General features: G+C 42.2%; 1 protein-coding gene across 1 annotated transcript; it reads left to right on the forward strand.

The window, feature by feature from the left end:
- The first annotated feature begins 3,009 nt into the window (after positions 1–3,009).
- Positions 3,010–6,924, forward strand: DSEL (dermatan sulfate epimerase like). The gene has a single exon (XM_052660520.1). The coding sequence runs from the start codon at positions 3,010–3,012 to the stop codon at positions 6,646–6,648; it is 3,639 nt and encodes a 1,212-aa protein (XP_052516480.1). The 3' UTR covers positions 6,649–6,924.
- The last annotated feature ends 11,626 nt before the right edge of the window (positions 6,925–18,550 follow it).

The following is an 18,550-nucleotide window of genomic DNA, read 5'->3' on the forward strand; positions in this document are numbered from 1 at the left end:
CTTGGCCAAGTATAATCTCAGATGTTAGTGAGAGGTTCCATATGTCCAGTACCACAGGAATTACAGCTGCTCGACGATTTCCAAAGTCTGGAATTGCACACACGTGCCACAGTAACTGAGCCACACAGTCTTTCCTGCCTGCGGGTCTTTACTGAACTGCAGCTTCCATTTCTTGAATAAGAAAGAGGTTCCTTCCACCTGTTTGTCACATACCTTTCCATATTTACACTGCCAGAGAAATTATTGCAATCAATAAGGCTGATTAGTCTTTTTTGTCGTCCCCTGATCTTTAGCATCTGTGCTCCTAAAGTCAGTCTTGTATAAATACGGTATATTGATTTTGCATTTCTAAATGACAGCCCGGTTGCCGCACATTCCTCTCTTCAGCCCTTGCTCTTCCTGAAGGCTGATCCCAGACTCCCACGGCGTCACTCCGCCCATCCCCACGTCCCCCATCATTTGTAATCTGGCCTAGAACCTCCTCTATCTTTCTCTCACTCCTAGCCCCGTGAGGTCGGCCCTCTCCCCACAACCAAAGGGGTAACAGCAGCGGGACTCGACCGGCAGGCCCTCGCACTCCCAAATCCCTCCCTCCCTCTTTCTCCGGCTCCGCCGCTCCGGGAGCGCGCGCCGCCGCGGAAGCCGGGAACACGCGCACTCGGAAGGCCCTAGGGTTCAGATGCCGGGAGCGGTCGGCCCCGCCCTCGGCCCCGCCCTCATCTCCTTCCAGCCCCGCCCCCGATCCATCTCTGGCGTAGCCTGTGCTCACGCTTCCCCGCCCGAGGCTCCGCCCCGCCCACCACCGGCCTCGCCCTCCCAGGATTCGAGGCCCCGCCCATGCCCCGCCCCCGACCGTTCCCGCCCCGCCCCCGGCCCGCGTCGCCGTCTCTCGCCCTCCCCGGGCCGCGCGGCCGGAGCTGGCACTGAGCACCGGCGGCCGCTGCAGCCTCGCGTTCTGGGCACGACAGCGCCCCGCCGGACACGGCGTCCCCGAGAGCGCCCGGCGCGCGCGGATCTGCCTTCCGCGGCCCCGGGCTGCCCGGGGGCGTCCGGCGCTCCCCGCGGGCGGGCGTGTCCGCGCGGCGCCGGGCGGGGCACGGGCGCGGGGCCTCAGCCTGTTGGAGCGCCGGGGGCGCCGGACTCGGGGGCTTCGGGAGCCCTGCGGGGGCCGGGCCGCTCGAGTCCCACGCAGAGCAGTGTTTTCCAACTCTCCGCCTGCGTCTAATCGGGCCCACCACCACCCGGAGACACCCCGTCCAGATCTGCGGAGGTAAGCGGACTTGGCTATTGAGGGGTCTCTTGTCCTCAGACCACTGCCAGGGCTCGGGGATGGGGAGCGGAGGATGGAGCTGGCATGTTCGTAGGAAGCGAATCACAAAATGCAACAGGCGGAGCGGAGCAGGAAACTCCTAGCGTTCATGTTTCCCAGAGAGGAGACTTGTCCAAGACTGAAACTTGGTGAGGTTCTTCGGAACCCAGACGGGCAGCCGCGAAGCTGCTCCTTGAGTCCGGGTTTGGGTCTGAGCTCCCTCTGGTGGCTTCTTGTAAGGATGGAAAACCAGGTTTTTCGGGAGGGAGACTGGAGCAGAACCGGCGTTATTCGCTCCCACATATTGTCATGATTTCTCCTTAGACAAAAGTGACTGCGCTTAGTATTATAGTTCCTCTGGCAAAGACACCTTGAGCCCTTGAAAGCTAAACACTCATGGAGAATCATAAAATGGTCCTTTCAACTTTGGGTTTTTGTCTCTGAGTCTTCCGTGATCAAAACAAGAATGACAGCGGTACTCAATCTTCTCTTGACTGTATTGTAGTAAAAACATTTTAAATTACGAAAGCAAGCCACCGTTAAAATAAATACTCTTGGGAAAGTTACATCTTGTAGCCGCTTGTCTTCTACCACCATTGTTATCCTAATATGTGCCTTGAAAAGTATGAGAAAAGGAATCATTTAGTGTAACTTCAATTGTGTTAAAAAACAGATCTTATTGTCCTTCCAAAATTTCTATCAGGAGATGGTAGAACGTTTAAATCTTCCGTTTATGTCCCAGCATACCTGTAGCCTCAGAGAATTTCTGTTTTGTTTTGTCCCCCAGAACAAAATTTCTGTTTTGTTTTTCCAGTGTCATGAAAAAGGAACGGAAAAGAGACGTCACTGTTGGTGAAAGGGGAGTTTTCTTTCCCAGTTGGTGGTTACTTCATGATTGGAAAAGAAGTACCTAGGTGGTTGCAAAGATTAGATTTTCATAGTTGTACAGATGAAGCTGATAAAAGAAGATGAGAATGTGCTTTCTCAGATGGGTCATAATAGGCTGATGAGTAAGTAAGCCTGAACAAGACAGATTGGAAATGAGGGCAGGAGTCCGGAATGTTTTAAAACCAAGTAGGACTTTGAACACTTGCTAAGGATGTTTTTCTCCCAAAAATGGAGGAAGAAAAAAAAATTCTCACAGCCAGAAGTGTAAAAAGCTGAGTGGAGTAACAACCCAGTCTGCTCCAAGGATTTCAGTACTTCAGCAACTTCTTTGAGAGCACTCAGACCGGTATGATGATCTTATCACCAATGATGGTATCCTGTGCCAAGAATGACTTCTTAGTTTGGATTTTGGAGTGCTCTTTTTTTTTTTTTTTTTAATTTACAGTGTGGGGTTTTTGACTCTCCATGTTAGGTAGATTTCTGTCACAGAAGTAACTTTTGAATTCATAGTATTCTTGACTGTCTCCACTCCTGTTTGCTGTGTGACATGGGAAAATCAGAGGCTTTAACATTCCTTGAAGTTTTATTGGAAGCAACACTGCATCAGGGAGGCAGATTCACGGTGTAAGTTTTCTCTTTTTGGCAACTGTACTTTGAATGAGCCGAATGTCAGCAGGATTTCACAGCACATACAATTTACAGTCTTTGTTTTATCAAGGCCTTAAATGTATGTTTTATACTCAGCAGATGGGAAGCACATTGAGCACTGCATTTGACATGTATGCTTGAGGAAAGGAGCTCCCCGATGGATCATGGCGTTAATGTTTACAGAACATTGCTTATTTTTAGTATTAGTGATGTTTGCTTTCTCTACTTTGGAGGAATCTGTGAGCAATTACTCTGACTGGGCAGTTTTCACAGATGACATAGATCCATTTAAGATACAGAGAGTGCAAGATGTCAGACCCAATCAAAAACTGAAGAAGAGTATGCTTCATCCACGTTTGTATTTTGATGCTGGAGAGATCCAAGCAATGAGACAGAAGTCTCGCACAACCCATTTGCACCTTTTTAGAGCAATCAGAAGTGCGGTGACTGCTATGCTGTCAAACCCGACATACTACCTACCTCCACCCAAGCATGCTGATTTTGCTGCCAAGTGGAATGAAATCTATGGTAACAATCTGCCTCCTTTAGCCCTGTACTGTTTGCTGTGCCCGGAAGACAAAGTTGCCTTTGAATTTGCCTTGGAATACATGGACAGGATGGTAGGCTACAAAGACTGGCTGGTGGAGAATGCACCAGGGGATGAGGTTCCAGTTGGCCATTCCCTAACAGGTTTTGCCACTGCCTTTGACTTTTTATATAACTTATTAGATGGTCGTCGGAGACAAAAATACCTAGAAAAAATATGGGTTATTACTGAGGAAATGTATGAGTATTCTAAGGTCCGCTCTTGGGGCAAACAACTGCTTCACAACCACCAAGCTACTAACATGATAGCACTGCTGACCGGGGCTTTGGTGACTGGGGTAGATAAAGGGACTAAGGTAAATCTATGGAAACAGGTTGTAGTAGATGTGATGGAAAAGACGATGTTTCTGTTGAATCACATTGTCGATGGCTCTTTGGATGAAGGTGTGGCCTATGGAAGCTACACAGCTAAATCAGTCACACAGTATGTTTTTCTGGCCCAGCGCCACTTTAATATCAACAACTTGGATAACAACTGGTTAAAAATGCACTTTTGGTTTTATTATGCCACCCTTTTGCCAGGCTTCCAAAGGACCGTGGGGATAGCAGATTCCAATTATAACTGGTTTTATGGTCCTGAGAGCCAGTTAGTTTTTTTGGATAAGTTTGTCTTAAAGAATGGAGCTGGAAATTGGTTAGCTCAGCAAATCAGAAGGCACCGACCTAAAGATGGACCCATGGTCCCCTCCACTGCCCAGAGGTGGAGTACCCTTCACACTGAATACATCTGGTATGACCCCCAGCTCACCCCACAGCCTCCTGCAGAATATGGCACTGCAAAAATGCACCTGTTCCCTAACTGGGGTGTGGTCACTTATGGGGCCGGGTTGCCAAATACACAGACCAATACTTTTGTATCTTTTAAGTCTGGGAAGCTAGGAGGGCGTGCTGTGTATGACATAGTTCACTTCCAGCCATACTCCTGGATTGATGGGTGGAGGAGCTTCAACCCTGGACATGAACATCCGGATCAGAACTCATTTACCTTTGCCCCCAACGGGCAGGTGTTTGTTTCCGAAGCTCTCTATGGACCTAAGTTGAGCCACCTGAACAACGTACTGGTGTTTGCACCGTCACCCACGAGCCAGTGTAATAAGCCCTGGGAAGGTCAGCTGGGAGAATGTGCACAGTGGCTCAAGTGGACTGGCGAGGAGGTTGGTGATGCAGCCGGGGAAATCATTACTGCCTCTCAGCACGGGGACATGATATTTGTGAGTGGGGAAGCTGTGTCCGCTTACTCTTCAGCAATGAAGCTGAAAAGCGTGTATCGGGCTTTGCTTCTCTTAAACTCTCAGACTCTGCTAGTTGTCGATCATGTCGAGAAGCTAGAAGATTCCCCAATAAAATCTGTCAGTGCCTTCTTCCATAATCTGGATATTGATTTTAAGTACATCCCATATAGGTTCACAAACAAGTATAATGGCGCCTTGATGGACGTGTGGGATGCTCACTACAAGATGTTTTGGTTTGATCATCGTGGCAGTAGCCCCCTTGCTAGCATACAGGAAGCAGAGCAAGCCGCTGAATTTAAGAAACGGTGGACTCAGTTTGTCAATGTTACGTTTCAGATGGAATCTGCAATCACAAGAATCGCATACGTCTTCTATGGGCCATATGTCAATGTTTCCAGCTGCAGATTTATTGATAATACCAAGTCCGGACTTCAGCTTTCTCTCAATGTCAATAACACCGAGCATGTTGTTTCGATCGTGACTGACTACCAGAACTTGAAGACAAGGTTTGACTACCTGGGATTTGGCGGCTTTGCCACTGTGGCTGATCAGGCCCAAGTAACCCGCTTCGGTTTGGGCACTGAGGCAATAGTAAAGCCCGTAAGACGTGATAGAGTTATTTTTCCTTTTGGATTTAAATTTAATGTAGCAGTTGGGTTGATTTTGTGCATCGGCCTGGTGATCTTAACTTTTCAGTGGCGGTTTTACCTTTCTTTTAGAAAGCTTATGCGGTGGATCCTCATCCTTGTTATTGCCTTGTGGTCCGTTGAGCTGCTGGACGTGTGGAGTGCTTGCACGCAGCCCATCTGTGCCAAGTGGGCGAGGCCGGAGACCGAGGCGAGCGGGCAGGCACTGGCCCCGGGTGGCCAGCGCACAGACCTGCCGGACGTCGTCATTACCTCACTTCCTGGTTCCGGAGCCGAGATTCTCAAACAACTGTTCTTCAACAGTAGTGACTTCCTCTACATCCGGGTCCCCACAGCCTACATTGATATCCCAGAAACAGAATTGGAAATTGACTCCTTTGTGGACGCCTGTGAATGGAGGGCGTCCGACGTCCACAGCGTGCGTTTCCGTTTACTCCGAGGCTGGTTGCAGTCCTTGGTCCGAGACACAAAACTCCATTTGCAGAACATCCATCTGCATGAACCCGGTAGGGGGAAACTGGCCCAGTATTTTACCATGAATAAAGACAAGAAAAGGAAATTGAAAAGGAGAGAGTCTCTGGCCGAACAAAGAAGCAGAATGAAAGGCGCCTTTGACAGAGATGCTGAATACGTCCGGGCTCTGCGAAGACACCTGGTCCACTACCCCAGCGCGCGGCCGGTGCTCAGCCTGGGCAGCGGAAGCTGGACCTTAAAGCTGCATTTCTTTCACGAGGTGTTGGGAGCCTCCATGAAGGCCTTGTACGTGGTGAGGGACCCTCGGGCGTGGGTTTATTCCATGCTGTACAGTAGTAAACCTAGCCTTTACTCTTTGAAGAATGTACAAGAGCACTTAGCTAAGCTGTTTAAAACAGAGGGAGGTGCAGGCCATTGTACCTTGAACTCAGGCTATGCTGTGGAGTATGAATTGCTGCGGAAGGAACTGTTGGCCTCCAGACCTCACCCAGTCTCGCTGCTGGCCCATGCGTGGCTGGCAAACACGGCCGCTGCCCTGAGGATAAATGCAGACCTGCTGCCCACCAGCTACCAATTGATCAAGTTTGAAGATCTTGTGCTTTTCCCTCAGAATACCACGGAAAGGATTTTTGCCTTCCTTGGAATTCCTTTATCTCCTGCTACTTTAAACCAAATATTGTTTGCCACCTCCACGAATCTTTTCTATCTTCCCTACGAAGGGGAGATATCACCCGCTAATACTAACGTTTGGAAACGAAACTTGCCGAAGGATGAAGTTAAACTGATTGAGAACATCTGCTGGACGCTGATGGATCGTCTAGGATACCCAAAGTTTATGGACTGAATGCTGCAGGTCAGCAGAGATTTGCACTAATACTTTCCAACCCAATTTGTGGATATGAATTAGAAGTTTGTTTATTCTTGTACTGTGTGTGTTTGTGTGTGTGTTTGTGATCAATTCGTTACATGCAGAGAGAGATTATTTTAAAAATAAGCACCGCATTTGGCCTAGCAGGATTTATTTTTATGTTACCACTTCCCTTGTCTTTGTCTCTGAATTTTTTTCTGCTAAGATGTTTCTGCCATAGAGGTGTATGATGAAGTTATATTACCATGGTCAGGGGAGATAGGAGGATTATAAAGGTTTTTGTCTAACTCTCCGCTTCATCTGTAACTCAGCTGATCTAGCCCAGAACCTCATGCACTGCTGAAAGCCTGGCAGTTGATGTTTTACCCAAGCGCCTCTTGCTTTCAAGATGAAATACAAAAGTTTCTTAGTTTTTTAGAAGGTGTCCCAACACATTTATCTTGCACGCCACACATACACACAAATCCTTTTACTGTGTAGAATGTTCACAGATATCACTGGGGAAATGGTGAAAGCTCCTATCGGAATTATCGGATCCCTTCTGGAAAATACAGATGGAAATACAGAATGGATTTTTTTACAGTGACCTGAAAATCCTCCTTAAAGTTTTTACTTAGAAGTCATAAGGAATCAGTCTTGGAACAGTGGATGCCAAGGGCTGGTAGGGTATTTTAGGCCCTCTTGTCTCTTTAAAACCCTCTCATTCTTGCTTCCTTGAAACTGCAGCTGTTTACCATTACCACTCCCACCCTGTCCTTTCTGCCACTGTCGCGCAAAACAGTCAGTAGTTACTAATGGCTAAACTCTGATATTTGTGGGGATCTTTTCCGCCCCCGTCCTGATGATTAATTTTGTGTCAAAGCCTGAGACCACCTTAGAATCAGATTTATCCTTGTGGAATTATCATTGTATGAGTCAAAACAGTGCTGCTGCCGCCAGTGTTTTGTAAGAGTGGAAACAGAATTGGAAAACTGCCTGACTTATCCTGCATCCCTTTGAATGAGTCTCCAGACTGCCGGTGTCTGCAGAAGTTGAAGGCTAATGGCAGATGATGTCAGAGGCATCTGTTTCCTTTACCATCTGCATCTTATTATAAATGTCGTCGTCATAACACATGGTTCATTTTATTTTAGTAGACGCTGAAATCAAAATGTGATGCCATTAGAAACCAGTGGAGCAATTACAATGAACTGGATGAAAACCATGAGGCAGTGTGGGGACTTGATGCAAATCTTTGTCTCGACTGCAGTCTTCTTCCTGATGTTTTAAACTGTAGTTTCACACCACCCTCCTTACCCTCCAGGCTCTAACACTTGGAATTCTGTCATTCTGACCTAGATAAAAGTGGCTCTTTCTCAGCAGTTTGTTGTTATGTCAAAATGTGCCTCCAGGGTGATCAAACTGTGGGTATGTTACATTCCAGCTGAAGCTAACCAGGCTGTCATTTTTCTTCCATTAAAGTAGGAAAACAGCTCTCTCCTACTCCCCCACCTCTGCTTCCTGGTGTAGCTCTCCCTGCCCTCTCTCTACAACGTCAAAATGAATGAAAGTCCTGTTGTATTAATACAGGTTGAGAGGGCAACCAAAGACTCAAATCCACACTATTATTCTCAAGGAAGATTATTCTTCCTATCTCAGGGTTATCGTGATTCATGTAACATTTCTACATGGATGATAACACCATTTCCATTACTGGTCAGAGTCTCAGTGTCTGCTTTCAATTTCCAGGATGTGTGATCTTATGTCAAATAAAAAAGGTTTTGGGTTGAAAATAATATGAGGTTTGATCAAGGTAAGAATTACCAATATGTGCAGATAGCGGCAGAGAACACAGATTCTGGACCACTGCCTTTCCTTTAACTTTGCACAGAAACATGCTCACAGGCAGAAGAGAGCCAGGTTGAGTATGTGCAGGGGTTGGGGGAGAGATGTGGAAAATGAAAAAGAGCAGTTCTGTGAATGAATATGGAAACAAGATGAGAATACGTTATTAATAGATAAGGAAAGGGACGCACTTAAGGTGATCTTCACAGGGTATCTTTCACCATGTAGCAAGGTCAGGGTGAATTTCCCTGTCTACTTCTGACCCAAGGGAAAGTTTGCTGGAGGAGAAGACTTATGTTCAAAGGTTCTGTTTCTAAGGAATGTTACACGTAGGTGAAGGCTGGCCCAGCCATTGCATATGTAAGGACTTGTTCATGCTTGGGACCCACTTATGCCTTAACATGCCAATTATGATCTCAGAACACCTAGGTCATGTACTTCCAGAGTGTTATCCTAGGAAAAATGTGAGCTTACTTTTACTGCATTTTTACTCTGATCATCACAAAAATAATTAAAGCAACCCTGATGACTTTGTGACTTTTTCAAAGGAAACACAAAAAGTTCTTTCCATAAAAACAATTCTTTCCTTCATTAATTTCCCCAAGCTTGGGCCCAATTGGAATAAAAGCATTTATTAAAATAATACTGTTTACATATTGAAACTCTGAAAGAATGGATTAGTTTTGCTGACATAAAAAGTAACAAGTGTGGTGGTAATGTTGATCTAGTTTTCAAAAGTTAGAAATGATGCAAATTACTCACTTCAGATGAGAGAGGCCATATCCATAGCTGAATTTACTTCAGTGACAATTCCAGAAAAGAAGGAAATGGGAGAACCTGCTCAGTAGAAAGAAGAGAAGTCTATGATTACATTCAATCTATAGAAACCCAGAAAGGCATGAACTTTAGGTAGATACACTTTAATACTTACATACTGAGCCTAGCACCTGAGTATTAGATGTTTGATTAACTGGCTTTTTGGACAAACAATAATTAGTACTATAAATGCCTGGCAGGAATAGGGTCATTATTTATGTCTAATTCCCAGGCATGGTATAGGATCTGTCATAAATACATTCATATCTGAAGAGACTCTCTCCACACACTAGTTATGTTTCATTTTTTTTTCTTTTTGTAGAAACACCACCCCTTCTGTCTGCCATTGACTTTTGATTCACATTATTTATCAGCAGAGTTTTTGGTGATTTGGTTTAGGATCATCATGGATGCTGTGTGAATTAATCACTCAGTCATGTGTGACTGTGACCCTGTGAACTAAAGCTTACCAGGCTCCTCTGTTGAAATTTTCCAGGCAAGGATACTGAAGTGGGTTGCCATTTCCTTCTCCTGGGTATCTTCCCTACCCAGGGATCAAACCCAGGTCTCCTGCATTGCAGGCAGATGCTTTACCATCTGAGCTACTATATAAAGTCTATCTCATTCAGTCATCTATAAGTAAACATGGACAATGGTTTTAAAATCTGACATAACTCTGATCATAATTAGAAAAATGTCGCTAATTTAGTGAAAAGTGTAAGTAGAAGATAGTATGTTACAACGTCACTTACGGAGGTAAGGGAGCCTAATATTCTAAGACACATCTAGGAATTTAACATACATATGTGGGCTATCTACTGCTTGTTTAAATATAGACCAAAGTATGTCTAAAAATAGCTGCTAAGGCAATGTTTTCCTTACTTGACTAGTATCATTATTTCCCTTCATGTTGGCAGAAAAATTCAAAAAACATTTTAAGAACTGGACTGGGTTTTTGTTTTTTATTTTTTATATTGCACAAAGAATGGAAGGAACTTAAAACAGATTCTCATATTCTCTAGCTAACTTGTAAATGCTTGAGCTGTAATTTATATGAGCTTATGTTGTGTTTAGTCCAAGTAACATGTTTAGTTCCATTTCCAAAGATAGGTTTGGAGAAGGCGTCCAAACCTTAGCCGGATGTCTTGTTTTTGTTCTTCATTTTCATTTTTCTTTCACATCTATCCAGTTACACAGCAGAGAAAACCTATACTGGAGACCATAGCCCAGTTTATTCGAACTATATGTATAACATGACTCCTCTGTTAATAAAAAGCTAAAAGCAACTCGGCTATGGTTGGGATAATTTGTAACAGCCCTCTTCTTTAGGTCTTTGGGTACCTGTGCTAGGATTTTGTCTGGAACTGAGAAGGCAGAGTTGGGAAATGCAGTCCCATGATTTCAGCTACTAAACGTGCACCCTTCAGTGATGACTCCACTCTTGTAAGTTAATTTTAAGTCCTGCCTTCAGTCCATTTCACTCTTCTCTGTACTTTGTCCTAACTTAGTAAGTAGCAAGAACATCCGGGTACTGTATACCTGGGCTCCACAATTGCCCCTCCCATCATTGGTGGAATCTCCATTCGAGCAGGAGATCTGTGAAAGGAAGGTTGGTGCAGGTCCCTTGAGTCATTCCAATAGGTAGGTGGTGCAGAGGATTGGCATAGTGGAGACTTCTGTTTTTAAAGAGAGAAGGATCCATCATAAATTAGTCTCTTAGTATGTGCTGCACAGAACCTTAAGGTTTTCATGTTCATCATTACAATCTTCACAACAACTCACTGGTGTTGATTTTACAGATAAATCTGAAGCCTATATTCTCTTTGCAGGAAATCTGTTTTTGTGAAGGCATTTGGAGCAGGCTTACAATTCAGTTAGCAATTCACAGTAGTTTGGGGGTATCTACCTCCAAGGTATTGATTTGCATGAGGGAAGAAGACAAAAATGAGTTGACTCTGTGCCTGCCCTGTGAAGAATTGGTGTTCTCTCCAGAGACTTCAGAGTCAGTAGGAATTCATCAAGAGGAGAGGAGAGGAAGGGCATGCCGGTAGCGATTACCGCCCGAGGAGAGGCACCGCAAAGTGTCAGCTGCTCTGCCTTAGAAATGGTGGCTATGAGAAAAAGGAGTAGTTTATGGAGCTTCGGTACATTTGAAGTGAGATCACCATCCATGCTTTTCCTAGTTAGATTTGATTCTATCGTCACAGGACGTTCCATCAGTAAGTAGTGAGAGGCACAAGCGGAACAAAACTGCTGACACTCACTCTCTCCCAATTCTCCCAAATTAATTGCCCCAACACATTTCTCACAAAGAAATGTGGTCCATAACTAAATAGCAAGGGATGCTCTGAAGAGAAGGCTGTGTGAGTGTGGTCGGACTGGGGTGCATGCAGATTGCTGCTGGTAATAGCAGTAATGGATAACTCAGGGTATCTCATCCGGGCTCCAGCTGGCCAGTAGCATCTCCTTTTCCTTCCCCTGCCCTCTCAGTACCTCCAGATTCACGTTACCAGGCGGAGCTGACCCATCCTGAGAAGGCAGCTGTGAACAAAACCTATGGAGCTGACAGTCAACCAAATATATTTTAAAGTAATTCATTTGGGGGGGAGGGGAAACCAAAAAACTGTTCTTATCCCTACTATGGAAATAGTAGAACGAAGGGAAGGAGGGAAGGGAGAAATGAAAAACTGGAAGGAAGGAACTCTGAATCTAACTCTGAACACAAAGTAAGGTGCATAAGGAGAACTGTTCCTCTAACAATTAAGTTCATTATTGTATGCACTATTTAAGAATCTCTTTGAAATCTTATTATAGCTAAAATTTCAGAAAAAAGGATAGATTGTAATCTGAGCAAATCTTTTCTGTAGTACATTGCAGTTGCTCTTTCTATCTTATTTCTTTAAACTATTTCTGTATTGCTGAGACTCTTGAGATGAAATGAATTTTTCCTTTCAAGGGTATTAACACTGGTGTTGAATTTCATTTAAGTGTCAGGTTTTACAGCTTCCTAGATAGTGTGGTGTTTTCCTATAAACTGTCTCCCTCGCTGTTTCCAAGTGAGGGGTATATACCATGATCCCAGTGATTTAAGGAAGCAGACATTCATACACATGGGACATCCATGGTGCTCTTCATTCTTTTGGAAGTTAATTCAGCTCCCATTACCACCACTTTTCTCACTTCATGAGTAAATGAACAACACAGAAATCTCTAATCCCTGCATTAAAATCTGACATCCCTCTATGGTCAATGCATAAGGCACTTCTTACCTATTCATTGCATAATGGAAATAATGCTCCCAAACTTTGTTCTACTACAATGAAAGATAACTGTCCAACTTTACTAGTGTTTATTTGTTGTTCTAAGTATTCATTGATTCCTTTGCCTTGTTCCAAAAGATTAATTTTGTTTTATATATTTGTTTAAAGTTTCTGGGATTTTAAAATAAGGCTTTTAAAACTATGTTTGGCCATTTTAACTTGATGCCTTAATGCCATATTCCACAAAACTTTGAAGGGAGATTTACAAGAATACAATACAACCAAGAAGTGATGAAATTGCTTCCATAAAACACCCATGAAAAGACAACTGCATATAAAGAGTGCAGTTAATAAAAGTTAACCCTACACAGTGAAAGAAGCGGGTTCTGCTCTTCATTTTCACTCCAGGCATTAACCTGGGTGTCCTGGCATTCAGTGTTAACTCGAGCACATCACACTCACAGTGGGCTTATGTGCACCAAGGAACTCGTGCTATTTTTCTTTAGATTGACCAAAATAATCTGAAATGTACATGCATTCAGTTGTACTTTATCTTTTACTCAAAATTAACTATAAATTTTGAGTTTATAGTTATTGAACAAAAACCCCATTACTACAAGGTACTTGCTTTTATGCTCAGTCAGTCACTCAGTCGTGTCTGACTTTTTGCAACCCCACAGACTGTCACCTGTCAGTGTCCTCTGTCCATGGGATTCTCCAGGCAATACTGATGTGGGTTGCCATTTCCTTCTCCAGGACTTTCTTGTGCACCCACGTGAAAATCTAGCAGGATTCCATTATCATATGAGGTGTAAGGTTTTCTGTGTATAATCAACATATTGTACTCATGGGTTTTTCACAAGCTATGTTTATGCCTTTCTCCCATTTCCTTGGTTAATTTGAAGAGGGGGATTTCTATTAAGAATGTTATATTAACAATACTTTGTATATTATATGAACTTTGAAATTTGATAAAATTTGAATACAAATCCCTAGGTCAATAAATAATGACCAGCTGTGAGGTGCTGGGCAGTTTTCTTAATTTGAAATCATCATTTCCCCATCTGTACAACTCCCCCAGAGTTGATGCAAGGATTAAATAAAGTCACATGTGAAAATTCATAGAATGATACTTGTTTCCTCTTTGCAATCACCTCCAATTCATTTTCTGTCAAAGTCATATGTAACAGAATACACCGTTCTCCCAAGAAGAAAATATTAAAATGTCCCCAGAGAATTTGAGCCTACATAGTTGGCATATAGACCAGATAGACACCTATTTTACTATTTCATATATCAACTGAGTTGTAAAAACATGTAAAATCACAATTATGCAATTAATATACTAATTTGGAAATAATTTGGAGCATTTTTCATGCTCACATTTTAAGAAAAAAATCATTCAAATTTTCACGTACTTCACTTACTTCAGTGCTTTATTTCTAGAGTCATGGTTTGAGTTATTCCAAAGAATATTGTATTTCCTTCTGAATTTTATTAAGATAGAGACTCTTTTAAGTTTATGTTTAGCCACCCAGGTGTATCTGATTCTTTGGAACTCCATGGACTGTAGCCCACCAGTCTCCTCTGTCCATGGGATTTTTTAGGCAAGAATACTGGAGGAGGTTGCCATTTCCTCCTCCATGGAATCTTCCCAACCCAGAGACTGAATCTGTGTCTCTTGTGTCTCCTGCATTGCATCAGAATTATTTACCCGCTAAGCAAACAGAGAAGCCTATTGAATTTAAGTATGATGCTATTACTTGAAGTTTTATATCATGTTACAAGAGCTATTTGTATAATATTAATCATAATTTTATGTTCATACCTTCATTCAGTAGATACATTATTATGATCTTCTGTATTTTTCCTATTTTAATATTTCCATTTATTTTTTATGAAATATGCATAAAAGCTGGGAGTGTTGAAGACTATGTGTGAACATGACGTTTACTCCACTGGCTATGATGGAATAAGTGAAGACCAACCTTGTGGCTCAGTGGTAGAGAATCTGCCTGCTAATGCAGGAGATGCAGGTTCAGTCCCTGGGTTAGGACAATCCCTTGGAGAAGGAAATGGCAATCCACTCCAACATTCTTGCCTGGAAAATCCCATGGACTGAGGAGCCTGGTTGGTCACAGCCCACAGGGTTGCAAAAGAGTCAGACACGACAGCAGCTAAACAACAACAATCTGAGGTAGCATATCCAAGTTACACATGTCATGATTATATACCTTGACACTGTATGTAACAGATGATTTTGTGAATATAAAATGATCTCTTTATAGAACACAAAGCACACATCCTTCACACACATTCTTTGGCTCAGGGTTAAGTTCTGCAATATGTTATCATCTGCCTGGTGCTTTGTAAGTGTGGGTGTTTTTCTCTTCTGTGGCTGTAGATCACAACCCAGGAGCAGTTCCAGAGCCTCCAGTTGGAACCTCAGCCTTCCAGCAAGGAGCCCGGGACAGCATGCGCTTCTGCCCAGGGAACGGGTGCCACACACCTACGATCACAGGGTTCATCCCACTGAGAACAGGAATTCCTCTTCTGTGACTGGTTTTCCCTGGATACTGCCATCCAAACCCTGGCTGAGGTTCACTGTATGCAAATCAGAAGACACTGTTTTGCTGAGCCTTGCACATGTCAGGTCTGCTGCCCCCTACTTCTCCAACTGTAGGTATGATGGATAGGTTATGCTAATATGTGGATGCTGAAAAGATGTGCTGACCCTATCAGAAGCCGTCTTCTGTGATATTGATAAGTCTCTGTGACGAGAGCTGGGACTTAGAGTCAGAACCCCTATACTCATGCCCTACCATGTGGTACAGAGCGTATACCTCTGACCTACCGTTACTGTATCCTCCCACCCTTTCCAGTGACCCCAGAGGTAACAACTATCCTGAATTTTATGTTTACCATTCCTGTGCTCTTCTTGATAGCTCCACCACATATGTCTCTATATTTATCAACACATTGTACATTTTTGCATGTTTTTATACATTATGTAAACCTAACATACTGCATATATTCTTACACAGCTTGCTTTTCTTCACTCAAAATTCTGTCTAATGCATGTTGCTGTTTGCAGGTGGAGAACACTTATTTCCAACATGGTGGGTTCCAATAGAGACTACTGTCCAAACAGCATACTTTATGAATCTTTCATCTTGTTGGATTTGGGGAATATTTTTAATTTTTGTAATTTTAAACATTATACATAAAACTTTATGTATGCTATACAATGCACATATGTTAATGCAAGAATTTTGCCATTGTGTTTTTTTGTACCCAAAAATCTTCCCACCCAGCCGCACTCCAGCCTAGTGTATATATCGAGGGCACAACACATATCCTCAAGTATTCTTGATGCCAAATAATTATTTGCACAGATTGTTTGTACCAGTTGACACTCTAGCATTGTTGAAAAGCTTGTGTTGCTCCAAAGCTTCTCCTGTACTTGGCATTTTCATAGTTTTTTTAATATTTTTCTGTCTAGTGGGATAAAAGAGTGCAATGGCTTTTTTTTTTTCAGTTCTGTTAATAACATAGAACATGTGTGCAGAACATGCACTAGTGTACACACACACACGGTCATCCTTATTTTTCCCATTTGTGTTTCTTCTTTTGTGAAAAGAAATCATGTTTCTGTCTTTTATCCATTTTTCCATGGCATTCATTTTTTCTCATTGATTCATTGACATTTACTGTATATTAATAATACTAATCCTTTTTTGGTTATACTTGCTGTGAATAACTTCTTGGCTTATATTTTTATGATCTTTGTACTATGACTTTTATGATACATTTTGATATGCAGGTGTTCTTAATTTGAATGTAGACAAAATATGTTTACAAATAATTTTTCTTTATTATTTATACTTTTTAACATCCTATCAAAGAATCTTAGTGTCTTGGCACTGAAAATGTTCTCCTCTATTTTCCTATCATGATCAATTGTTGTCAAACAATATTACCACACATGTAATGGCTTAGAACAGCACACATTCACGTCTCACAGGTTCTGCGTGTCGGGAAACCAAGCCTGGCTGAACTTGGTCATCTGCTCGTACATGTGGCTGCAGTGACGTTGCTGGGACTTGGATCTCATCTGAGAAGCACCCACTTCCAAGCTCATGTGATTGTTGGCAAGACTGAATTCTTTGTGGGCTATTGGACTAAAAGCCTCAGTTCTTTTCTGCTTATTGGCAGGAGACCTTGAATCACTTGCCATGTGAGCTTCTCCATTGGCAGTTAACTTCACGAAGTCAGGATGAGAGAGTCTATAGAGAAACTGCTAACATGCTATCATAATCTTAGAAGCAACACCCAGGCAGCTTTGGTTAGAAGCTAGTCAGAGGTCCCCTTACCCCTACACCCAGGGAAAAGGGCTTCCACAAGGACAGGACTACCAGGAGATGGACAGCTTATTTTGCCTTTTATATTTAAATATTTAATCTGCGTACTTAGTTGGTCAGTCATGTCCAACTCTTTGGGACCCCATGGACTGTAGCCCACCACGCAACTCTGTTCATGAAATTTCCTGCTATTTCCCAGGCAACAATACTGGAGTGAGTTGCCATTTCCTTCTCCATTTAATATGCTTTACATTAATTGTTAAGTCCATTCTGAGTGTGTTTTTTTTTTTTTTTTCCCCTGTATGAATAACCTGCTGTCCTAGACTGAAAAGATTCAGTACCCTCTCCTTTCCACTAATCTTCAATGCCATTTCTACTGCATATCAAGTCCTTATATTTTGTGTGAGCTATTTCTGAGTTCTCTACTGTACTCCACTGGCAAATTTGATTACCCGATGACAATACTGCACTGTCTTAATTACTGCAGTCTTTTTATTGGCCTTGAAATCTGGCAAGGCAAGTCTTTTTATTTTCTTTTTTCTATTTCTTAAGCCTTTGTTCTTCCATATGCATTTTAGAATTAGTTTGCATAGTTCCTCAAAGCAAGCAAACAAAGAACAATACATGTTATTGTAAATGCATTACATCAGTTTTGGGAGAATTGACCTCTTTAATTAACCCCAATTCATAAGCATGGCATATCTCTCCTTTTATATAACATTTGTTAATCCTTTGATAGATTTAAGTATGAGCACTTTATATATTACAGCAGATCATATTTATTTTTAATTATATGCCCTAATTGATGATAGTTTGTAGAAAATACAGTTGACTTTTGTGTATTTATATTATATCAGGGAACTTACTAATTTAATAATTTACCTGTAAATTTTTGGAAATATATAAGATGATTTTGTAATCTGTAATTAATGGAATGCATTTCCTTCCTTTTAATTTTATAACTTTTTAATGTTCTTACTGGATTTGTTAGGACGTCTTGTAAAGTACTGAGTGGATCTGGCAATGTGAATATTCTTGTACTGTTCCTAATGTGAATGGAGTAATTGTACGTTTCACCACTGAGCAAATGAATGGATGCTGTGTGTATTTCATAGATTCCCTTTATCAGGATGTGGTACTCCCTTCTATTGCCAGTTGATAACTGCCTTTTTTCATCAATGCATGATGAGATTTATTCATGCTTTTGCTGTATTTATTGTGATAATCATATGTTTCTTTGCCCTAATCTGTTAATGCAATATATTTTGTGAAGATATTTTTTTCTTTTGAGATTAAACCAAATTTGGCTTGCTATGATGAAACCAGACTGGGAATGATTTATTATATTTGTTGCTGAATTGAGCTTGTTAATAATTAAGATGTTTATATCAACATTACCTTTCCTGGTAGCTCAGACAGTAAAGTATATCGACATTTGTAATTGTAATTTTCTCATGATATATTTGTCTAATTTTGAAGTCAACAAACTTGTCACACAAAGTAAGTTGAGAATGTTCTATTTTTATATTCTCTAGATGAGTTTGCATGGGATTGAAATGACCTAATACAAGAATGTTTGTTAGAACTCATTTGTAAAATTATCTGAGCATTCTGTTT

The sequence above is a fragment of the Budorcas taxicolor genome, chromosome 22 (assembly GCF_023091745.1).
Source record: "Budorcas taxicolor isolate Tak-1 chromosome 22, Takin1.1, whole genome shotgun sequence".
NCBI lineage: Eukaryota > Metazoa > Chordata > Mammalia > Artiodactyla > Bovidae > Budorcas > Budorcas taxicolor.